This window comes from Salvelinus namaycush, chromosome 31, assembly GCF_016432855.1.
Source record: "Salvelinus namaycush isolate Seneca chromosome 31, SaNama_1.0, whole genome shotgun sequence".
Taxonomy (NCBI): domain Eukaryota; kingdom Metazoa; phylum Chordata; class Actinopteri; order Salmoniformes; family Salmonidae; genus Salvelinus; species Salvelinus namaycush.
The window spans coordinates 20,442,821-20,468,535 of record NC_052337.1 but is presented as its reverse complement, the minus strand read 5'-3'; the positions used below and the strand labels follow the sequence as shown (position 1 = coordinate 20,468,535).

Below are 25,715 nucleotides of genomic sequence, written 5' to 3'. Positions count from 1 at the left end.
CGATGATTTATTGAGTTACATCATTGTGGAACATCATGGGTAGGCTTTGGCCATCGTCTCTCAGCTCGAAAAAGTGTATTTCTACTGGTGTGGGCGTTTAATGTCACTGTCTGGCAAGTCCTGATGGACTTCTGGTGCTTTCAAGACAACTGGGAACTCAGGAAAAAAACAAGGTCAAATCATGACGTTTGTGATGTTCAAGTCAGAGTTCTAGAAAGATACCAGAGTTTCTGACTTGGAATTCCGATTTGGATGACCGTTCAAAACTATTTTTCCCCAGTCTGAGATGATTTTTTTCAGAGTTCCCAGTTATGTTGAATGCACTGAAGTCAGAAGTCAGAGATTTCTAAGTTCCCAATTGTCCATGTAAGTCAGTACTGACTTACCATACCTCATTAACAGGGGCCTGAGGTGAGAAAAAAAGAGATACAGGATCTGAATGCATCAAACATCATATGTCATCACACAGTGTCTAAGAGAGGTGGTGCTACTACCTCAACTAAGGAACTGGGACACAACAAAAAAAAGGAAAGAGAAAAGAAAAGGAAAGCTAAAGAAAGGAGAGAGAATTAACTGAACCACTTGTGTTCAGGGACGCGGAGGTGTTCCCCCTCGTCTTGGCCCTTCAAAGGCTCTCTCACGTACCGGCAGAGCAGAGTCACACAGATGCAGGCACAAATCAAGAACAATGGTTTCTGCCACGAGACTAACCGAGCTTTAAAGTCAGGCGGGAGAACGAATGGCTTAAGGAAGGTGATGAATTGACCTCCGTCACTGGAGGGGAGAGAGAGAGAGGAAGGGAGGGAGGGGGAAGAGGGGGGAGGGAGAGAAGGAGTGGGCATAGTACTCACTCCTGTGGATCAGAGACTTTACAGTATGAAAGGATGCAGTAGAGGTGTAGAGGAGGGAGAAGGATAGAGTCTGGAAGAGGGTAAAACAAAGCAAGTCAGGCACTATTCTCTCTACTGAAAATGTCTATTCGGAGAAGCAGCTTGAAAAGGACATTTCCCTTGAATTTGACAAAGCAGTAGTGGGGGAAATATCTGTGAAATATTGATGAATCAGGTTCCCACTACTCTCCCCACCACTGTGTCACTTGGGTCCTTTGATGGAGGCTGGAGCTGGAGGGAGGACAGGCAGGGACAGAGGCAGCCATGCAATGTGGTTGGCCCTGGGGTGGGACACCACTGCCAGAGAGAGTGGACATCCGCAACCCAGCAAGGAGGCACCAAAGTCAGGCCTGCAGCCCCAGCAGCTGGTGGAGACAGGAGGGGAGGGACTGCGACAGCCAAAAGCTAACTAAGGATGACGCATCATGAGTAGCCTGTAAACAAGGCCCTAAACTGCAGACACCAGTGGTGCATCATGAAAAAGATGTGTGTGTGTGTGTGCATGAGAGGAAGTGTGTGAGTGTGTCTGTACAGTATGTGTTTGTTTGAGTGTGTGGATTGTTTTTAACAGCATTAGGTTAGCCCTAGCTTTAAAGTGAAGCTCACACACACAGTAGTTGATCATGTATTCTATCTGCTCATCAAGCCAGTAGTGACACACAACCACAAAAAAACACTACAGAACACTGCAATAAAAGTGGGAGAAAGAGAGTTTAAAATGTTCCCATCTAAAATGTGTTTCACCGTGTAGAACAAGGCTTTGAGGGAGAGCTACAAGCTATAATAAGGCTAATCTTAATCAGCAGGAACCAGCTGAAGTCCCAGAAGCCAAGCTGTCCCTGGAGAGATACTCTACAACAGAACTACATCGCTCTCTCTCTGCTCTCACTCTAGCTAGCCCTCCAAAAAACTCCCTGCTGCCTGCATCCACCTCTGGTTCCATTATCAGGTATTTTCTGCTGCTTCTGCTGCTTAACTGCCTCAAAATTGTTAATATTCCAGTGATCATTGGGAACCCTGGACCCAGTCAGTAATCGAACTATGGATATTGCTCTAATTTGCAGAACGTGTACGTGTGTGTGTTTGTGTAAGTTTAGGTGTGTGTGTGCGCGCATGAGTGTTTGTGTGTGTGTGTGTGCGTGCACATGTGACAAGGCAAATGTGTTTCCTTCCGGTTCATTGGTGAAATTGTCAGCAAAACACAAACAACTTAGAACACTGGGGGGATGTTTAATCTTTTTTTTTCACTGTCTCTCTTTCTTCAATCTGTTTGGACTGAAAGCGAATGTAGCAATCACGCCTAAGGTCAAATTGTTTTTAATGAATAGTCAAAATGGGAGCTTTCATTTACAAAGTCAAAAGAGCACCTTAAAGATTGGCAGCATCTGCCAAACACTCGGGTGCTCAGGCTAGGGAGAACGGAGCAGAGCTGTGGATTTAGCATTATATTCAGACACAAGCTGCTCCAGCCAACTGTTAGAATGAACATATTCTATATTCATAGTTAGTACTGAGAGGAGAACACCTATTTCATGCACCTTACAAGCAGGGTGATGTGAAGTATGTAATTGTGTAGTACCCAGACACGCACAGGGTGCGTGCACAGGGTGCATTTGGAACATTCTTGCAGTTCCCCTTGCTTTAATTCAAGCTATAATAACATTATATTCATTTTATGAGTCACTTATACCTGGCTCATATTGTAGAACAATTCTCTGCAACTTTTTCATAAATAATAGGAGATCTGTTGAAGAAGTCTGGAGGCCCACAGATGCTTCCCACTTTTCATTAAGCTCCAGCCAAAAGCCCATCATTTTAGTAAAACACTGAGATAGCTGCCAAACCTCTGCTGGGTTGAAGCAGCAGCTATCCCGACCATCAGCGCAAGCAACAGAAAAACAATATTGATGATTATAGCTTAGTGCCGACATGGCAGCAGGCGGAGTGATTACACCACCGAGGAGCGAGGATCAACAATGAGAAGAAAACACACAACCATTAAATTGATGGGAGCAACCGCCACACAAAACTAAGGCTGCGCTACAGACAATCATCATCCCAGCTAAACGAGGTCACAGAACAAGACTAATTTATATAGTAGTGGAACTGGTGGCTGGTGCTGTCAAGACCAATCTGACAAGCCACAGAGGCAGGGCCACAACAAGCCCAATCACTGGCTGATGCCTCCTTTAATTGATTTCACAGACCTTTTTTTCTCTCCAATAAATATGAAAACCAGATTAATAATACAAATGAGAGAGGCTGCATCCCATATAGCTGTTCCCCAAATCACCAGCATACCTCATAGTTTAAGGATAAGCTTGTTAGTTGGTCGCTTGGTTTGCCTGTAGGTGCAGCCTGCTTTGTGACAGAGTACGGACTCCATACTACAAATTTCTCTCTCCCCGGACTGAGACAAGTTAATGGATTATATTTGGCAGATGACAAATGGTTCCCCAAAGTGGGTGAAAAACTTCAAGCCTACATTTGACCACTGCTCCACTGAGGCCTTCTGACTCTGGTAGCAGACTCTGGTAACATTAAATATGTTGAGTTAAAACTATGTCAAACTAATCACTTGATCTCGAATGACCTTTCACTTTCTCAAACCTAAAGGAAACACGACACGACGCAACAATGGAAAATCACAGCAGCCTCTACAGCCAGCCTCTACAGCCAGCCTCTACAGCCAGCCTCTACAGCCAGCCTCTACAGCCAGCCTCTACAGCCAGCCTCTACAGCCAGCCTCTACAACTCCCAAACCGGCGCATGTAAGATTTTATTTTATTTTTGCACACAATGTTTCTGATGGTAGCACTGCTGAGACACAACGAGGAAAACAAATATAAATGTGAGTCATCATGCTCAGTGAACTGGCAACCATGATGGGGGGGGGGGGGGGAAAAACAGAGCAAATGAGTTCCCTGTGCACAACTAGAGTGGTTGAACAGTAATGTTGCCCGGAGAGCTTTACAGGAATGTGACACAGGTGTTCAGCTATTCAACACCCGCTGAACCACAAGGCTGCATCAAAATGGTAGCAGTTGGGTTATACAAGGTTAGAGGAGTGTGAGATGATGCTACTGGACTATACTGTAAATAAGGCACATAGGCATTGTCAGTCCAATACCAGCACAATGCGAACACTCATCCATATTTCAGATTAATTTCATACTCAGGGGCAGCAGAATGCAGTTGACTGTTGAGTGACAATGGGACACCAACTCCCTGAGTGTGAATATGCTGCCAAGTTACCCTTAGGAGGTGATGACTGAGTTACTTAGGCCTAATCATTGACAGTGAATGAGAACAGATCTGTTTCCTCTCCACCTACATCTTCCACTGCCCTCTCCCTGAACTCACACTGCCTTTCCAACCTCTGGCTCAGAGAGACAACACATGAAAAGCCTGGGATAAAAGCCTGGGGTAAAAGATGTGTACAAATACAAATACCTAGGTGTCTGGTCAGACTAAACTGTCGTTCCAAACTCACATTAAGCATCTCCAATCCAAAATGACATCTAGAATCGGCTTTCTATTTCGCAACAAAGCCTCCTTCACTCATGCCGCCAAACATACCCTCGTAAAACTGACTATCCTACCGATCCTTGACTTTGGCGATGTCATTTACAAAATAACCTCCAACACTCTACTCAGCAAATTGGATGTAGTCTATCACAGTACCATCAATTTTGTCACCAAATCCCCATATACTACAAAATCCAATCAAATCATTTTTTATTGGTCACATACACATGATTAGCAGATTTTAATGTGAGTGTAGCAAAATGCTTGTGCTTCTAGTTCTGACCATGGAGTAATATCTAACAAGTAATCTAACAATTTCACAACAACTACCTTATATCCACAAGTGTAAAGGAATGATTTAGAATATGTACATATAAATGAGTGATGGCCGAACAGCATAGGCAAGATGCAATAGATGGTATAGAGTACAGTATATACATATGAGATGAGTAATGTAGGGTATGTAAACATTATATAAAGTGGCATTGTTTAAAGTGACTAGTGATACATTTATTACATCAAATTTTTTATTATTAAGTGGCTAGAGATTTGAGTCAGTATGTAGGCAGCAGTCACTTAATGTTAGTGATGGCTGTTTAACAGTCTGATGGCCTTGAGATAGAAGCTGTTTTTCAGTCTCTCGGTGTCAGCTTTGATGCACCTGTACTGACCTCGCCTTCTGGATGATAGCGGGGTGAACAGGCAGTGGCTCGGGTGGTTGTTGTCCTTGATGATCTTTTTGGCCTTCCTGTGACATCGGGTGGTGTAGGTGTCCTGGAGGGCAGGTAGTTTGCCCCCGGTGATGCATTGTGCAGACCTCACTACCCTCTGGAGAGCCTTACGGTTGTGGGCGGAGCAGTTTCCGTACCAGGCGGTGATACAGCCCGACAGGATGCTCTCGATTGTGCATCTGTAGAAGTTTGTGAGTGTTTTAGGTGACAAGCCACATTTCTTCACCACACTGTCTGTGTGGGTGGACCATTTCAGTTTGTCCATGATGTGTACGCCAAGGAACTTAAAACTTTCCACCTTCTCCACTACTGTCCTGTTGATGTGGATAGGGGGGTACTCCCTCTGCTGTTTCCTGAAGTCAACGATCATCTCCTTTGTTTTGTTGACATTTAGTGTGAGGTTGTTTTCCTGACACCACACTCCGAGGTCCCTCACCTCCTCCCTGTAGACCGTCTCATTGTTGTTGGTAATCCAGCCTACCACTGTAGTGTCGTCTGCAAACTTGATGAATGAGTTGGAGGCGTGCTTGGCCACGCAGTCATGGGTGAACAGGGAGTACAGGAGAGGGCTGAGAACGCACCCTTGTGGGGCCCCAGTGTTGAGGATCAGCGGGGTGGAGATGTTGTTTCCTACCCTCACCACCTGGGGGCGTCCCGTCAGAAAGTCCAGGACCCAGTTGCACAGGGCGGGGTCGAGACCCAGGGTCTTGCGCTTAATGATGAGTTTGGAGGGTACTATGGTGTTAAATGCTGAGCTGTAGTCAATGAACAGCATTCTTACATAGCTATTACTCTTGTCCAGATGGGTTAGGGCAGTGTGCAGTATGATTGCGATTGAGTCATCTGTGGACCTATTGGGGCGGTAAGCAAATTGGAGTGGGTCTAGGGTGTCAGGTAGGCTGGAGGTGATATGATCCTTGACTAGTCTCTCAAAGCACTTCATGATGACGGAAGTGAGTGCTACGGGGCAATAGTCATTTAGCTCAGTTACCTTAGCTTTCTTGGGAACAGGAACAATGGTGGCTCTCTTGAAGCATGTGGGAACAGTAGACTGGGATAGGGATTAATTGAATATGTCCGTAAATGCTCTGAGGACGCGGCTAGGGATGCCGTCTGGGCCGGCAGCCTTGCGAGGGTTAACACGTTTAAAATGTTTCTCACGTTGGCTGCGGTGAAGGAGAGCCCGCAGGTTTTGGTAGCACGCCTTGTCGGTGGCACTGTATTGTCCTCAAAGCGAGCAAAGAGGCTGTTTAGTTTGTCTGTGAGCAAGACAGCAGGGGTCCGCGACGGGGCTGGTTTTCTTTTTGTAGTCCGTGATTGACTGTAGACCCTGCCACATACCTCTCGTGTCTGAGCCGTTGAATTGCGACTCTACTTTGTCTCTATACTGACGCTTAGCTTGTTTGATTGCCTTGCGGAGAGAATAGCTACACTGTTTGAATTCGGTCATGTTGCCGGTCGCTTTCAGTTTTGCGCAAATGCTGCCATCAATACACGGTTTCTGGTTGGGGAAGGTGTTAATAGTCGCCATGGGTACAACATCACTGATGCAGCTGCTAATAAACTCACTAACCGAATCAGCATATACATCAATGTTGTTGTTCGACGCTATCCGGAACATATCCCAGTCCATGTGATCGAAGCAATCTTGAAGCGTGGAATCAGATTTAGGGAGCCTTGTTTTCAGTTTAGCCTTGTTAAAATCCCCAGCTACAGTAAATGCAGACTCGGGATATGTGGTTTTCAGTTTACATAGAGTCCAATGAAGTTATTTCAGGGCCGTCGAGGTGTTTGCTTGGGGGGGATATACACGACTGTGATAATAATCAAAGAGAATTCTCTTGGTAGATAATGCAGTCAGCATTTGATTGTAAGGAATTCTAAGTCAGGTGAACAAAAGGACTTGAGTTCCTGTATGTTGTTATGATCACACCACGACTCGTTAATCATAAGGCATACACCTCCGTCCTTCTTCTTACCAGAGAGATGTTTGTTTCTGTTGGCACGATGCGTGAAGAAACCAGGTGGCTGTACAGACTCTGATAACGTATCCCGAGTGAGCCATGTTTCTGTGAAGCAGAGACTGTTGCAATCTCTGATGTCTCTCTGGAAGGCAACCCTTGCTCGGATTTCGTCTACCTTGTTGTCAAGAGACTGGACATTGGCAAGTAGTATACTCGGGAGCGGTGGGCGATGTGCCCGTCTACAGAGCCTGACCAGAAGACCGTTCTGTCTGCCCCTTCGGCGGCGCCGTTGTTTTGGGTCGCCTGCTGGGATCCGATCCATTGTCCTGGGTGGTGGACCAAACAGAGGATCCGCTTCGGGAAAGTCGTATTCCTGGTCAGGGCCATCCAACGTGAGCATACTGCAACCTGTATGCTCTCGTTGGCTGGCCCTCACTACATATCCGTCGTCAAACCCACTGGCTCCAGGTCATCTAGAATTCTTTGCTAGGTAAAGCCCCGCCTTATCTCAGCTCACTGTTCACTATAGCAACACCCACCAGCAGCACTCGCTCCAGCAGGTATACTGCACTGGTCATCCCCAAAGCCAACACTTCCTTTGGCCGCCTTTCTTTCCAGTTCTCTGCTGCCAATGACTGGAACGAATTGCAGACATCTCTGAAGCTGGGGTCTTATATCTCCCTCTCTAACTTTAAGCATCAGCTGTCAGAGCAGCTTACCGATCACTGTACCTGTACACAGCCAATCTGTAAATAGCACACCCGACTTCCTCATCCCCATATTATTACTTACCCTCTTGCTCTTTTGCACCCCAGTATCTCTACTTGCCCATCATCATCTGCACATCTTTCACTCCAGTATTAATGTTAAATTGTAATTATTTTCACCTCTAGGGCCTATTTATTGCCTACCACCCTACTATTCTACATTATGTGCAACTCTGTGTTGTTGTTGTCGCACTGCTTTGCTTTATCTTGGCCAGATCGCAGTTGTAAATGAGAACTTGGCCTACCTGGTTAAATAAAGGTGAAATATATATTTTTTTAAATAAATGTGTCATAATGGCACCCGGGGTTGGTTGGTAATACACTGTCTGATTCGGTAGGAGAGCAACACATAGGCACTTTAATTCAGCGTGGCATATAAGCAATGTTCCCTGCAATTTATTATAGGTCTGCTGAGCACAAACTTCAAGGTTGTAAAAATTCTGTGCAACTTCCAGCACGCGTTTACTGTGAACACTGAGGCTGTACCCGCTTAAAGTTACAGTTTCAGACAGTGGTCAAGTAGGCTACTATGGCTATTTGATCATAATGTAGGCCTAACAGTGGCCTACCATCAAAAACATTGGAGAAAATGCATCCCATAACATTTTAACATGGAAATAGCTGTTCTATCATTCAGCCTACAGTAGTAGTCCAGGTGTGTTGTTGTTGAAAATGTTGTGTTGTTTGATGCATGAAACCACTTCACAAAATAAAAAAGAAATCTGTTTACCTGACTCGCTTTTCAAAGATATCTAGAAATATAGATGTTTTGTGCTCTTGTAGGAAGCAACCACTCCCATTTTGCTGACTGCAAATTATGTTTAACTGGGCTAATAACTCACCAACTATTAAAGGATATGAACAAATGTGCACACGTGGCTACACGCAGCTCTTGCTTTGATCTCAAAACAAGCCCATACGCAGCTCTCGCTTTGATCTCAAAACAAGCCCATACGCAGCTCTCGCTTTGATCTCAAAACAAGCCCATACGCAGCTCTCGCTTTGATCTCAAAACAAGCCCATACGCAGCTCTCGCTTTGATCTCAAAACAAGCCCATACGCAGCTCTCGCTTTGATCTCAAAACAAGCCCATACGCAGCTCTCGCTTTGATCTCAAAACAAGCCCATACGCAGCTCTCGCTTTGATCTCAAAACAAGCGCATCTACTCACGACCACTCATGCTGTAAACAGTCCAGTTCAAAGTGAATGGCACAGATCCATATATGGCAATGGTCTATTTACATTTACTGTTGGCCTACTGAAGCTGACTGGTTATGGCGCACCAGTATGTGTAGAGTATGGGCTGAGTCATGCGTGTTAATGCAATAGAATCCTACTCCGATGCGTTCTGCTTACAACACACACTCGTTTTGTTATGTTGCATTAAAAGTTGCTAATATTGCGTTGATTCAATTACAATTCCCACAGTAAAGGGAAACGTTGATGGTGTTAATTATGGGGGAAAACTTCCAATATCGTGCTTCTCTGGGCGGGCTGATATATTTATTCTGTGGGGCAGTCCCGGGGAGCTGCGAGCCAGCGCATGCATGCAGCTTAGAGAGAGCATTGCACAAAGATCCATTAGAGAGTGGTTACAGATAAACTGTCTGCTTTGGAATGAGATGGGCTCATGCATCATATGATACACACTGGAATTTTAGTGCTCAGCTGCAATTGACGATAGAGCACAACGTAAACGTAGAGGAGATGATTCTGGTGGAAACATATCATCAAAATAAATGGTGGCTTATGATAAAACTGTCAATGAACATAGACAAACGCATATAAAAACTACCTGGATGAGATGTAACCATATTCATCTATATAAATCTAAACCGAGGATGAGTGTGAATATCTGAGGTTCATTCTAAGCTCTGATACATCAGACAGTTCAAGTGCACTGCAGGGTTTATAGAGGTACCTTAAGCAGAGAGACAGTACATACCCGACCAAAGTGGCCAGGCATATAACCAAGCAGCCAGGCCAGCCACAGCCAGACTGAATCATTTCATCTCTGTTGACACTTCTCCTAATTGAGCTGGATGCCTAATTAAGGAATGGAGACACTGGATGAATTAAACAAATTGTTCAGATTTTGCTGCAGAGCCAGGGACAGCCTGGTGGGAGAGTCAGCCAGGGGAGCAGAACTCCACTGAGGCCAGAGCAGAAATCACAGCCGCAGTCGCCAAATAAAAACAGACGCTGCTGATATCGACAGAACTACTCTGCGGGAACTCACATAGCATTTCCCCCAATTCACCTTGTAACACCCCTGCCATCGTCTCCCTTTCACCACTGTTTCTTTGTGTTTCGTTACGTCTTTTGTCATTGTTCCACTCTCTATCCTATCCACTGTTCTTCTATTTTCCACACTGTCTTGGTCTCATATGAGCAGCACAGCGGGTACAGAGAAGATAAATGTGAGTTAGAAAGAGAGAGTAAAGTCCACACCTCTGTTCATCCAACCAATCAGGGCGATTGTATGTGCTGCAGGATACCACCTGCCTTCACTAACCTTTAGTTAGTGCGCGCCATCTTCCGACTTGAGAAGAAGCAAAGTTTTGTGCTGCTGACAGACTTTTGACATGCTGTTCCTTACTGATGTGTGTGCGTCCAGCGAATATAACCACACAATCATATAAAACATTTTCAAATGGAACCAGCTGTGTCTGTGTGGTGGTGACCATCCAGAGTAGTGATGGGTCTCAACATCATGTTCTAACCAGACAGCACTATAGTGGGCAGAACCAAACCAATCAGCATTTCGCTACACCCGCAATAACATCTGCTAAATATGTGAATGTGACCAATAAAATGTTATTTGATTTTAAGTATATAGCGGGTGAGGGCATTCCGACCACTCAGACCAGCTCGAAGTTTTTACATGGTCTTTCGTATCGCCAGATTCTGACCTGCTATAGTTGAGATATTGAGGTGCACCGAAAATAATCTGTGCGTCTTGCCAAGAGATGCCTGTCACAACCCACCTCAGCCCGCCACACGAAGTCATCATGAACCTGAGGAAGAGGAGCTGCGAGGACCTACACACCTCTCTCATCTAAGAGATTACCAGCCCTGCTACAGGCCCGTCTGTGGTCATGGAGTGACCACATGTCATGGAGTGACCAGACCCTCTCCAGTAGGGAGTTGCAGAGAAAATATGAGGACCTGCGTCATGAGCAGGAAGAGCTCAGGAGGGCGTACTCCAGGCCCTCCCGGCCTGAGTCACCGGCGCTACTCTCCTGACCGAACTAGAGCCATCCTCACTGTCGCGCCACCACAGCCGATACTCCCCTAGCTGGCCTGGCTACTCCCTTGAGAGACACTACCCCTGAGAGACCCCGCTAGTCACCAGACTGGGGTGAAGATTCACCTTCCAACAGGACAACAACCCTAAGCACACAGCAAGGACAATGAAGGAGTGGCTTCGGGACAAGTCTCTGAATGTCCTTGACTGGCCCAGCCAGAGCCCAGACTTTTTTTTTCAAATATACATTTGCCAAAAATTTGAAAAAACTGTTTTCGCTTTGTCATTATGGGATAGTGTGTGTAGTTTGATGAGGATTTTTTTTTGTTTAATCAATTTTAGAATAAGGCTGGAACGTAACAAAATGTTGAAAAAGTCAAGGAATCTGAATACTTTCCAAAAGCACTGTAATGGGTGTGGGCATATCCAACTGACCGACCAGACCAGCTCCAGCTAGCCGTTTTTACACAAACTCACCCAGAGTACACAGAGAACCAAGGAGTAAATACCTTCAACATCCTCGTTAAAGACTAAGGCCGAGATTTAATCTGACACAGGTTAACAACCTGCGCAGTGAGACACTTTTAAGGCAATTTCATCTACGTTCAATCCTGTGCGGGGAGCAAATTAATTTAACCAGGTGGCGAAGACCAATCATTCCAAAAGCCTGGGTGCTTTAAAATCAAAGTTTGAAGGCACAGAGTCACATTTTTTATATCATTTTCCTGCCTTTAAAGTTTGCTAATTTGTTTACTGTAATGTTATCAGCTCGAGCAATCGTTCATGCCAGGGGTACAAATAAACCACTTAAAGCACTTAGCTAGCAAATGGATGAATAAATTGTTTCTCTGTCTGTTACCGCTCACCCTTGATATCTTCTGTTTTAGAATATCTTTACAAAGTACTTACGTCTGCCTCCCACCTGAGCCCATTAAGAATTACCAGCCAACCACTTTTCCAATAATTACCAAACACAACTGAACAGTATTCTCTTCATAACGGCTTTCAAATGTCACGCAATTGAATACATGTCTACCAAGAGATGAGCCATGTAAAATGTTGACTGAGTTTCAAGTAGCTTTTATTACTTTATACACGTATCGCAGCAATGTTAATGTGTTGGGTCGTGGCTAGATTCGTGAGCACTAGAAAAGTACCAGTGAGAGTCGGTCGGCCGATACCCCAGGGGAGGGTAAAAAATACATCTCTGTTGAATAATGGAGAAGTACCTGACATCCATCTGTTGTGTGATAAAACCGGGGAATTGAGCAAGAAAACAAAGCACGGCTGCATGGCTAAATGCTTTGCTTGGTCCAGGGTTAATTCACAGACTTAGGTTTGTTATACTTAAAAAACAATGTCCTCTCACTAAAATCAGATAAGAGAGACGGAAATATTGTGAGAGAAAGAGAGAGACAGGGTGTTGAAGAGGGTAGAGCTGCACCCCGGGGGCTAAATCAAGGAGCTGAACAGGCAGGTGCCATTCATTGAGAAAACCACACCAAAGGCACCCGCCAACCCCTCTTTACAGTACTGCTACTCTCTGTTCATCATATATGCACAGTCACTAACCATATCTACATGTACATACTACCTCAATCAGCCTGACTAACCGGTGTCTGTATGTAGCCTCGCTACTTTTATAGCCTCGCTACTGTTTTTCACTGTCTTTTTACGGTTGTTTTTATTTCTTTACTTACCTATTGTTTACCTAATACTTTTTTGCACTATTGGTTATAGCCTGTAAGTAAGCATTTCACTGTAAGGTTGTATTCGAATACCTGTTGTATTCGGCGCACGTGACAAATAAACTTTGATTTGATTTGAACCTGGTAAGCAAAACAAACCTTTCAAACAGCCTTGACAAGCCTTTTGTTAAGTAGAATCGGCTTGGTTTCTGATAAGCGGACTGCTTAAACCGCCTCCTTTTCCCCCAGTAACCCCGGAGCGTACACATGAGTCAAGGGCAGGCAGGCCTTTTGATATCTGGACAGCATGAGAGGCACTTTATGCACATACGATTGATGATCTCTGATCTCAAGCATGAAAGCCTAAGAGCCACGGCCTTCCAATGCTTTAGAGCCTTTTAAAAGCAACCTGGAGAGAATTTCAGTGAATGAAAGGCAATATTGACTTAAGATCCATCACATCCCCAGAGGGTATATAATTAATTCAAGCAAAATGGTATTAAACACACACTGCTCAGAGAGAGGGAAAAGGGAAGCAGAGGACAATAATACCTCAGGCAGGCTGATTCCCTCTTTCTTCATGAAGTAATGCTTCTTGAACTCATAATAGGTGTTGTACTGGTTCCAGGACTGCAGAAAGTCAAACCTGTGTTGGAGATGGAAACACACATAAGATGTACAGCCATTATATTAAACAAATAGTACATTGTGAGCCGTTCATCTTTATTCAGTAAGGAGAAGAGCAGTGTCTGTTTCTGCTCACCTCGGGTCATTCTTGACGCGGACGCTGGTCTCAAACTTGACACCGTTCCTGGCTACGTACTCAGCCAGCTTGTCAATAACCGGTTGGATGTCAGGGGGAGGGGGAATGATGGCCGGCGCTGCCACAGCAACTTGAGCAGGGGGCCGCGAACTGATTTAAGAGAGAAAGATAAGCAGAGACGGAGAGAGAGAAAGAGGCAAGAGAAAGAAACTTGCTTAGCAATGCATCACATTATGTGGGGGAAAAATAGGTAGTATAAGGATCGAGAAAAAAATATATCCACTTCTCTCCAATAACCGTCCACACCACACACCTGGTCTCTGGTATGACAGCAGCAGGTACAACAGGAGCAGGAGGAGTTGAGAGAAAGACTGGGACCTGGCTGGGAACTGTAGTTGGCGGTGGGATAATGGGAAATGTAGTCGGAGGTGCCGTGTAGATGAACCGTGTGGTTGGCTCAGGAGGTGGAGGGGGCGTGGTCCCTGGAGGGGGCGGGGCTCCAGAGTAAGAGGGCGCGGCCAGCATGCTACCAGAGGGTAGGGAGCTGTAGTAAGCGTTGGCATCTATCCCTGGGGGAGGCGGAGCCAGGCAGTAGGTCCCATCAGGTAGCATGCAGTACCCATAATACATCGCTGCCATGTTAGCTGTGGAGAGGTCAAAGAGAGAGGTGATGATCAATTAACATCTCAAAATAGCTCACGGCTCAAAAAGGAATTCATGCCAATACTTCAATTGCATGTATTTTTGCCTGTCTCCCCTGTTAACAAGCAGACGTAAGTCAGCACTGGATGGGACAGGCCTGCTTATTGTGTTAGAGTGTGTGTGCGTGTGCTGCAGTGCTGAGCGGGGTAACATATATATACACATTTAGGTCTGACCTTTCTAATAAAATCTTAGCCTCGCTCACAGAGGACTGCTCGCTCAACTCCACGTTGATAGAAATTAAAATGTTTAATAATCTATTCCTGATTGCTGTCCAATTAATGAAATGTACTTTGTCAGTTGAGGATGGGGAAACAAGGGGAACAGTCTTTTCTTCTGGCCCAACAAGAATAATTAGGATCAGCTTGTTGGAAATCATAATGCGTTTAAAAGCAGAAATCAAAAACAATTTGCAAAGACTCATTTCCAAAGCCTATCATTACAATCCCACTACCCATTTCAGACTCAATCAAGCATATCAGCAGCTCAGAGAAAGTCATTTACAGCAGGAATAAGAAATCATACTGGCATACCGACCGGGATCAACACAGGTTATGAATAAAACAACTGACAGATTCACTCATAAGTGTTCAGATTATATTTTCAAAGGGGAAGAAAGAAACAAGAAAATAGGCTATATAAAAGGTTGACTGACTCAAACTTAATTATTCTGCTGATCTCATCATTTGCTACATACTTCAGTCTGAGACAGCCATCATTGAAGTCAGGGAGGTACTCAGATCCAGACTCAGTGCGGAGAAGAAACTAACATCCGTGGGAAAGGAGTATGGGGAGCCAGGGAAATATAAAGGTGTGGTACGTCACCGTGCAAAGGGTTCCCTGGTGCAAGTCAAAGGGTTCCCTGGTGCAAGTCAAAGGGTTCCCTGGTGCAAGTCAAAGGGTTCCCTGGTGCAAGTCAAAGGGTTCCCTGGTGCAAGTCAAAGGGTTCCCTGGTGCAAGCCAAAGGGTTCCCTGGTGCAAGCCAAAGGGTTCCCTGGTGCAAGCCAAAGGGTTCCCTGGTGCAAGCCAAAAGGTTCCCTGGTGCAAGTCAAAGGGTTCCTGGTGCAAGTCAAAGGGTTCCTGGTGCAAGTCAAAGGGTTCCTGGTGCAAGTCAAAGGGTTCCTGGTGCAAGTCAAATGGTTCCTGGTGCAAGTCAAATGGTTCCTGGTGCAAGTCAAATGGTTCCTGGTGCAGTAGTAAGGGTTCCTGGTGCAAGTCAAAGGGTTCCTGGTGCAAGTCAAAGGGTTCCTGGTTCAGGTCAAAGGGTTCCTGGTTCAGGTCAAAGGGTTCCTGGTGCAAGTCAAAGGGTTCCTGGTGCAAGTCAAAGGGTTCCTGGTGCAAGTCAAAGGGTTCCTGGTGCAAGTCAAATGGTTCCTGGTGCAAGTCAAAAGGTTCCTGGTGCAAGTCAAAAGGTTCCTGGTGCAAGTCAAAGGGTTCCTGGTGCAAGTCAAAGGGTTCCTGGTGCAAGTCAAAGGGTTCCTGGTGCAAGTCAAAGGGTTCCTGGTGCAAGTCAAAGTGTTCCTGGTGCAAGTCAAAGTTTGGCTCATACTGTTACTGTGGGTAGGTAATTGGGAAATGCCAATTGTGTAAGTGTCAAACTGACTGTGTTTGCAATGACAATTAGCTATTTTTAGGTGTAATAATTGATCCTAGGAGGTTCTAGCCAGGTTTGTTCTGACAACCTTGAGCCGGCAAATTTGCACTCACATCAGCTATCAGACTGTATTAACAAATTCTGTAAACTCACTGCCAATGGCAACAGCAGCAAGAGGGGGGGAGGGGTGTTTGTCATGATTTGTGGCTGTGGTGATCAGTGCGAGGTCGCTCAAAATGGCACCATCTAAAATGGTCCCCTCACTAAGACTTATTTCTTGACTGCTCAGAATCACAACCATAACGAGATCGACTGTAACTGTATTAAGTTGAGTTTTCACATTCTGTTTGATACTGCTAGCCATCAGAATAATAAATCACCTTAAATTTTGGGCAAAAAAGCTAATTCAGCACCATCCATTAAATTAGATGGCTCATTCATCACAAAACCTTTGATATTGCCAACTACTTTAATGAGTTTTCATTGGCAAGATTAACAAACTTAGGCATGACATGGCAAGAAGAAAACTCTGAACCTTTATATCCATGCATAACTGACCAAATTATGAAAGACAAGCATTGTCATTTTTTATTCACCAAAGTGAGTGTGGAAGAGGTGAAAAAAATATTGTTGACTGTCAACAATGACAAACCACATGGTAATGACAACTTGGAGGGAAAATTACTGATGGTGGTGGCGGACTATATCCCTTCAATCTAAGCCTACAGGAAAGTGGGCGCTCCCAGGCCTGGAGAGAAAAAAAAAGTAATTCCGCTACCCAAGAATAGCAAAGCACCCTTTACTGGTTCAAACAGCCGGCCAATCAGCCTGTTACCAACCCTTTCTAAACTTTTGTACAAAATTGTGTTTGACCAGAAACAATGCTATTTCACAGTAAACAAATGAACTAACTTTCAGCATGCTTATAAGGAAGGGCACTGACAAATGTTTGGCTGAAAGAAATTAATAATAAGATGATTGTGGGAGCTGTTTTATTAGACTAAAAAGTGCAGCTTGACATTATCGATCATAGTTTACTGCTAAAAAACATGTGTTATGGCTTTACACCCTGTGCCAAATTGTGGATCGAAAGTTACCTGTCTAACGGAACACAGAGGGTGTTCTTTAATGGTGGGGTTCCCAAACTCGGTCTTGGGTTTCCCCTGGGTGCACGTTTTGTTTTTTTCCCTAGCACTACACAGCTGATTCAAATAACCAACTCATCATCAAGCTTGAATAACGCACAGTACTTCATAGAGCCATGACTACATGGAACTCTTCCACATCAAGTACTTCAAGCGAGAAGTAAAATCAGATTAAAACCGATAAAACAATACCTCACGGCACTGTGGAGACATGGACGCATACGCACACACACAAACAATCACACATTGTAATATTGTATTATTGTATTATTGTACATTTTATATTGTCTTTGTTTTAATAATAATAATAATGTAATAATGTCTTGTATGATGTATTGTTTTATTTATGATGTAGGTTGTTGTGACGTAATAGGTTTATTCCGGTTTGGACCCCAGGAAGCTTTGGCAGCAGCTAATGGGGATCCTAATAAATACTAACTACTAAAAGCAAAATTGTGGGAGTTGGAGGGCTTCCGGTTCAGCATACAGCTTTGTGTCTGTGCGAGTGTGTCTGAGCCTGCTGATCTGTGCATTATATACTCTACAGGGTCTTCTACTGTGGCAGTGGTTTCCCTCCCTGATGGAGCGTACAGGATGGAGAGACAGAAAAAGGGAAGCAGAAAGGATGGCGGGAAGGAGGGAGGAAGAGGAAGCAATGAAGAGGGGGAAAGAGAGGCTTGTCTTGTCAAAAGGGAAAACTGGATGATATTAACTCATTAGTCACCGCTCTGGTCGACTGTTATGAAGACCATCCAATATGCACAAGGCTTGAAACCTGTAGGAGAGCCATCATTCACATGGTTTATATTTATTTGCTCCATCCCTCTTGATGCCGAGTCAATGGTTAGGATTCATTGAAAGATGCTAATCTTTTCTATTGTTATATACAAGAATGAGATGAAAATACAAAACATAGGAAAGTAAGGAAAGAGAGAGAGAGACAAAGACAGAGAGAGACAAAGACAGAGAAGGAGGACTGAAGAGGGCCATATCCATGCTGCTCAGTTACAGTTGAAGTCAGAAGTTTACATACACCTTAGCCAAATACATTTAAACTCAGTTTTTCACAATTCCTGACATTTAATCTTGGTAAAAATTCCCTGTCTCAGGTCAGTTAGGATCACCACTTTGTTTTAAGCATGTGAAATGTCAGAATAATAATAGAGAGAATGATTTATTTCAGCTTTTATTTCTTTCATCACATTCCCAGTGGGTCAGAAGTTTACATACACTCAATTAGTATTTGGTAGCATTGCTTTTAAATTGTTTAACCTGGGTCAAACGTTTCAGGTAGCTTTCCACAAGCTTCCCACAATAATTTGGGTGAATTTTGGCCCATTCCTCCTGACAGAGCTAGTGTAACTGAGTCAGGTTTGTAGGCCTCCTTGCTCGCACACGCTTTTTCAGTTCTGCCCACAAATTTTCTATAGGATTGAGGTCAGGGCTTTGTGATGGCCACTCCATTATCTTGACGTTGTTGTCCTTAAGCCATTTTGCTACAACTTTGGAAGTATGCTTGGGGTCATTATCCATTTCGAAGACCCATTTGCGACCAAGCTTTAACTTCCTGACTGATGTTGGAAAATGTTGCTTCAATATATCCACATAATTTTCCTACCTCATGATGCCATCTATTTTGTGAAGTGCACTAGTCCCTCCTGCAGCAAGCACCCCCACATCATGATGCTGCCACCTCCGTGCTTCACGGTTGGGATGGTGTTTTTCGGCTTGCAAGCCTCCCCCCCCTTTCCTCCAAACATAACAATGGTCTTAATGGACATTATGGCCTATTTTTGTTTCATCAGACCAGAGGACATTTCTCCAAAAAGTACGATCTTTGTCCCCATGAGCAGTTGCAAACCGTAGTCTGGCTTTTTTATGGCGGTTTTGGAGCAGTGGCTTCTTCCTTGCTGAGCGACCTTTCAGGTTATGTCGATATAGGACTCGTTTTACTGTGGATATAGATACCTTTGTACCCGTTTCTGCCAGCATCTTCACAAGGTCCTTTGCTGTTGTTCTGGGATAGATTTGCACTTTTCACACCAAAGTACGTTCATCTCTAGTAGACAGAACGTGTCTCCTTCCTGAGCGGTATGACGACAGCGTGTTCCCATGGTCATTATACTTGCGTACTATTGTTTGTACAGATGAACGTGGTACCTTCAGGCGTTTGGAAATTGCTCCCAAGGATGAACCAGACTTGTGGAGGTCTACAATTTTTTTGATGAGGTATTGGCTGATTTCTTTTGATTTTCCCATGATGTCAAGCAAAGGAGGCACTGAGTTTGAAGGTAGGCCTTGAAATACATCCACAGGTACACCTCCAATTGACTGAAATTATGTCAATTAGCCTATCAGAAGCTTCTAAAGCCATGACATCATTTTCAGGAATTTTCCGAGCTGTTCCACAAGGAATAGTCAACTTAGTGTATGTAAACTTCTGACCCACTGGAATGGTGATACAGTGAATTATAAGTGAAATGATCTGTCTGTAAACAATTGTTTGAAAATTACTTGTGTCATGCACAAAGTAGATGTCCTAACCAACTTGCAAAAACTACAGTTTGTTAACAAGAAATTTGTGGAGTGGTTGAAAAACGAGTTTTAATGACTCCAACCTAAGTGTATGTAAACTTCCGACTTCAACTGTAGGTGGTGGAGTGTTATTTGACAGCAGGATTAAGCAGCGGAGCTGCTGTTCTGAAAGCACAGTTACAGCACATCCATCCATCATCCTCCACTGGCCTCTCTCTGACCCCTAACCTTAACACCACACAGAGCCAAGAGAGCTCCTCAGGATCCCACCACCTCAGCCTTACAGCCTTGTGTTTCTGACTCAAAAGTATTTTCTCTCCAAACCATATACTTTAGCAGACAAAGTGCTGCTCCTTCCCCAGCCACTCCAAATGGTAATCATTTTCATGGGCAGCCTCTTGAGCACAGCGCCACGAGTAGTGTTGAGGTTCAAGAACAGTCTCCAATCAATACCCATCAGGACAGTTTGTGTCTGGTGAGATGCTTGCAGCACTGAACCTGGAATTACAATCCAAACCAGACAGGGAGCGATAGAATAGAATAACTTGAAATTCCATCTCTGTGCTGCTCTCTTGGGGAAAATTAAGTGGGAATGAAAAAGTGTGCAAAACAGAAAGTCGGCCTGCGAACAAGGGAACATCTGCTGATTAATAAAATAGCCCACTTACTGAATGCATAACCTGCAGGGTAACAGCTTGTTGATCAGGGAAAACGTTCACTGGTAGCAATTGTTTAAAGTGGGGTGGGTGAAACTGACAAACTGCTTCAGAGTGTTGGTGAGTCATTGTGGATGGATACACTACAGTGTATTGTGAGATGCCTGTCTGTGGACTGTTACAACTTGGCTGCATTGCTTCATCGGGCCTCTGAGGTCAAAACAGATAGGGACGCATGTCACCCAACAGGAATGTCACTGGATTGGAAAGCTGCCGTTTTATGGGCTCCTGACCAGTTGTGCTATTTTGTGTGTTTTTCTGTGCTGGTCGTAACTTTTTTTGGCCATAATGTTTCCGCCATTGTTTCTTTTGACTGAAAGGAGCTTCTGGCCATCAGAACAGCAATCACTAACCTCGATTTGGATGAATATTTCTACTTCAACGAGTCGGCGGTGCAGGACATACTGCTCACCCCAGACTATGCCCTAGTCACCCAGACTCGGGGAAGAAAGATGCGGCGTAAGCGAGGCCAAAGCGCGGGCACCCTGATGAAACTACGTTGACAAGTGAATAAACCTCCTCTACCCTCCATTCTACAATCACTGGAGAACAAACTGGAAGAGCTCCGTTCAAGACTATCCTATCAGCGGGACCTGAAGAACTGTAATATCCTGTGTTTCTTGGAGTCGTGGCTGAACAAGGACATGGATAATTTACATCTAGCTGGTTTTCTATGCATCGGCAGGACAGAAAGCTTGGGTAAGCTCAAGGGGAGAGGTGTGTCTCTTTGTCAACAACAGCTGGTGCGCAATCTTTATTATTAAGGACGTCTCGAGGTTCTGCTCGCCTGAGTTAGAATACCTTATGGTACGCTGTAGACCATACTATTTACAAAGAGTTTTTAATCAATATTTTTCCTACAGTAGCTTTCTATTTACCACCACAAACCGATGCTGGCGCTAAGACCGCACTCAACGAGCTATTTAGGGCCATAAGCAAACAAGAAATTACTCATCTTAGCTAATTTCCATGTCACCTGTGCAACTAGAGAACTTTTTTTATAAAACACCCTAGATCGACTTTAGACCACGCATAGAAATGGATACAAAGCTTTCCCTCGTGGATGCTAAGCTACAGGACTGTTTTGCTAACACAGACTGGAATATGTTACTGGGATTTCCAGTATTACCGGCAAAGCACATAAGCGTGCACTAAAAACATGGTGACTACACCATAGTGCCCTCCAAGCTCATCACTAACCTAAGGACCCTGGGACTGAACATCTCCCTCTGCAACTGGACCCTGGACTTCTTGACGGGCCGCCCCACGTGGTGACGGTAGGCAACAACACATACGACACACTGACCTTCAACACGGGGACCCCTCAGGGGTGCGTGTTTAGACCCCTCCTGTAATCCCTGTTCCACATCACTAAGGATCTATCATGGTCCACAGACAACACAGTTGTGAAGAGGACACAACACCTCTTCCCCCTTAGGAGGCTGAAAAGATTTGGTACAAAAAGTTCTACTGCTGCACCATTGAGATCATCTTGAATGGCTGCATCACTGCTTGGCATCCGATCGCAAGGTGCTACAGAGAGTAGCGCATACAGCCCAGTACATCACTGGGGCCGAGCTCCCTGCCAACCAGGAACTCCATATCAGGCAGTGTCAGAGGAAGCCCCCAAAATGTTTTAAATACTCCAGCCACCCAAGTCATAAACCCTTCTCTGGTACTCAATGTATAGAGCCAAGTTATCGTTACTCATTGTGTATTTATGTGTTATTACTTTTCTATTATTTCTTTATTTTCTTTCTCTCTGCATTGTTGGGAAGGGCCCGTAAGTAAGATTTTGACTGTTAGTCTACACCTGTTGTTTACGAAGTATGTGACCAATGCAATTAGATTTGATTTAAGAAAGAAAAGCCCAGTCTTCATAGTGCATTCTTGACAGCTTCTCGAAATGTCTAGGAAATGTTGTCAAATCATCTAATATGCCTCATGATGACTGTATTAGAATGTAGAATGTTCCAATATTGCAACAGAGAATCCATAGACCAGCAGAATGGAAGGGAATAAGTGATCGTGTCAGGTCAAACAGATGACACCACAAAACACTCAAGGTTAATGGAACTATGCCCAACCTACCTTCAAGCGCTACCAAAGTTAAATCAACATAAAAGGAGCTCCAAAGCTGAGCTCTTATGGAGTCTGGGTAGTTGAGAACAGCCCAAAACTGTTACACAGTCTTAACTCCTCTTGCCTAATTCTCATTCAATACCTGCCTCATTGGCAGATACTGGAGTGTCACATTGAGCAGTCTATTCCTTTGGTGCCTTTGATCATCTGCAGTCTGAGTTTTACAGAGATTCTCCCAGAGAACTGGCGCCATACACAGAAATCAAAGTCGGATCTATGGGAGCAAAATCTTTCAAAAATGATTATCTTGTCGCCATAAGCCAGCACATTAAAAATCCATGTCTGTACTGCTGTGTGATGCTGTGGTGGCAGTGGTGTCAAAGTCAGGAGTGTTAAGCAGAGCACCGCTCTCCCTCCCTCTCTTTCCCACCTCATGAAACCAGTGGAGCTCTTCAAGTCATGTTAATTAAGACAAATCAGTACCATCAGCTTGAGCTGTCTCTCCCAAGCACCAGGACAATTTCTCAGTTTCCAGTTCAGACAAAGAGGGGAGACGGGGTTGACCCTGGAAAATACAACCAGCCAAATTGCGAGGAACATCTCTCAAGGACAAATAGGGTAGCCTGGCACCCCATATCACACCCAGCACCTTCAACATCCATCACTTACAATTAATGCAGACAGTAGAGAGAAACTGGCTAAGATTTAAGCAAGAAATTAAATGGTGACTTTGTAGCCTCGGACACCCTTTGGAAGGATGGCCCTGCAAGACTAGTGATTCTGTGATGTTGCAATTTTTCCCTAGATTTGCTTGAGGAAAAGTACAGTCCTGCAATGAGCACTGAGCTAAAGTTAGAGTGTTCCTGTGTCTGTTGCTTAGGATGAAGAGTGCATAAGCTGAATAACAGTGGATGTCTTCAAGGGTTTGGGTCAAGCGAGAGAGAACTGGTCATTGCCTGTAGCACTAGGGTGGAGAAATTGTAAAATTGCAGCCAGAAGAGAGCAGGAAAATAAGTGGAAATTATGTCTGCATTTAGAGGGAGCAAACACATCTGTGGGGCGGCCAGACAAACAGCTTTGGATTCAGTCCACCGGTGTTCAGCGCAAAGCAAACACTGCAGTCAATGAAAAGCAGGAGAATTCAGTTTGTCAGCACATCCAAAACAACACATCAGTGAAAAATACCTTCTCTGAGACTTTGAAAAGTGTTAAGAACCTTCATGTACTCACAATCCCCCAAGGACAAGTGGTGAAAATCGCTTCTCGATACAGTCTATGCTGACCAGTCCTCAAGGAAAAGTATTGACCAAGCTGAATTTCTCAGGTTGATCAACATTGCACTGCTCTAGTGGTGAAGGGCTTTCTACTATTGAACTCCTGGTAGAGGACATTTCAGCAATGTAATGAGTCATGGGCCTACAGGAGACCATGTTAATGAGCTTTTCCACGATGAGCTGCAGGGTACCCTCCACAGCTACAGTCCCTCTGGCCACAATCCACATCATCAATCAGCACAATTCAACACTGCTGCTGCCAGTTCATCTCAATATCAAGTACAGCCCAGAATCTCTATCAGAAAAACTGGGCATATTTGATCTAGGTACTTTTATGTTGATCTAAGCAATTTGTGAACACAATCTGTGACACGAATAACTGAAGATTTGCCAGTGGGAACATGTGCCTGATCAATATTTTGTTAATTCAATGTACCTTTCCCCCAAAATACATTCTAATCTGATATGAACACCAATATCCCTCTCAAACAAAGAGAATTCTAACAAGTGGACCATTCTTTTCGCCTCCAGGGGTTCCGTGATCAATACTAGACAATTGAGTGCCACTCTGCCTGTCTGAGACTGAGCTCGTGTCGAAAGGGAAATGAAAAAGAAAATGGCAAGAGAAATGAAGTGGACCAGGACTAAACTGAGATGAAGAGGCTCCCTCGGAGCCAATATGAATGCTCCTCAGGTATTGGATTTCACAGTTGCCCAGTTCGACTCTCATAAATGAGAAACTGTACTCACGGTCAGCTGTGTACTCTGCTGGTGTGGCTGGCACAGCCGGCTCTGCGGGCACTTCCTCTGGCTTGGTTGCCATGGCGGCGGCGGCTCCGTTCTGTTCCTGTCGGGCTTTCCGGACCAGCGCTGCCAGTGGATGGTCTGGGTCCATGACTTGGAGAGGCTACAACACAAATAGATCTGGTTAGAAGGCTTGTAACAACAAACAGCAGCTCTTTTATTACCCTCAACAATGGGAAGATATAGAGTTGTGAAACTGTGAGACACCTCTAGCTTATGTGAGGGCAACAAGTTAAGGCAGAGAAACTGTTTCTTTATGCTATATTTCTCTATGTTATGTGGTATAACCTACTTATCGCAAGTCATTTATAAGTGTGGCCTTTGAATAATTTATAAACATACTGTTGATCTATAATGGTGTCTCCAGCCTTATGGTGTGCAATCTGGTGTAATCAAAAAGAGTTGGCATATGAGTTATCAAAACCCTTTCAATGAACAGACTTTCTAAAGGAAAGATGGCATTCTCTTGATATTCAGGTCTAAAGCACTTTGAAGTGAGATGCTTTGAACTCAGGCCAAATTGTGCCATCGAATAGAAGAACTTAACAATAATGTGCTATTAATTCAGAAGTGTATGGGCTTTTGAACATTAAAACCCTAACCATTGGTGCAATTACCAAATGGTTAAACCCTATAAAAAATTGAATATGAACATTTAATAGACACATTGTGGGTTGGAATGAACAGGCAAAGCCCCTATAGAGATGGGAGATAATTGCTCCAGAAAGCCCCTCAGATGAACTCAGTCTATAGTCGTACAGTTTTCTTCCCTCTGCAGCCAAGATAACTATTTGTCTGAATAAAACAGAACAAAGCAATATGGTGAAGAATTCACAAGTGCTTTTCACAGTAATGGTTTCTCATATACAATAATCTCAGCCCAGTGTACAGTAAAATGCACCTCTCAGACCATCTTCAATAGATGAAAACGCTCAGGGAAAATAATAAGCGTTAAGGTAGAGGTCATGTTGGGCAAGGTAGAGTACACACTAGTCAGAGCACACACTCGTCCTTACCTTCATCAGCTCCTCAAGGCGAGAGCTCTTCTTAGGAGCAAACAGGCTGGGGTGGAGGTAGTTGCCATCCCCATCATCATCAGAATCATCAGAGTCTACAGAAAATATATCGAAGTATGAATAAAGAATATTACAAACAAAAAACTGTTTTCAGTAAGAAGTAGGTATTGGTCTGAGGCTGAAAAATAAAGAATTCACAATGCCGCCATCAACTGGTCCATCTTAAAAGGTATTCCTAGCAGACCGGGAGATATGTGGCTAAATCGAG

General features: G+C 44.3%; 1 protein-coding gene across 6 annotated transcripts in view; it reads right to left on the bottom strand.

The window, feature by feature from the left end:
* Nucleotides 1–25,715, bottom strand: part of LOC120025455 (splicing factor, suppressor of white-apricot homolog) — a 138,988-nt gene that overhangs the window by 69,533 nt on the left and 43,740 nt on the right. For all 6 annotated transcript variants that reach the window (XM_038970002.1, XM_038969997.1, XM_038969998.1 and 3 more), the window contains exons 6-10: nt 25,448–25,542; nt 24,378–24,534; nt 13,893–14,223; nt 13,580–13,729; nt 13,369–13,462 (exon numbers count right to left, since the gene is read on the bottom strand). In XM_038970002.1, coding sequence (XP_038825930.1) covers nt 13,369–13,462; nt 13,580–13,729; nt 13,893–14,223; nt 24,378–24,534; nt 25,448–25,542 — 827 coding nt within the window. The remainder of the gene's footprint in view (nt 1–13,368; nt 13,463–13,579; nt 13,730–13,892; nt 14,224–24,377; nt 24,535–25,447; nt 25,543–25,715) is intronic.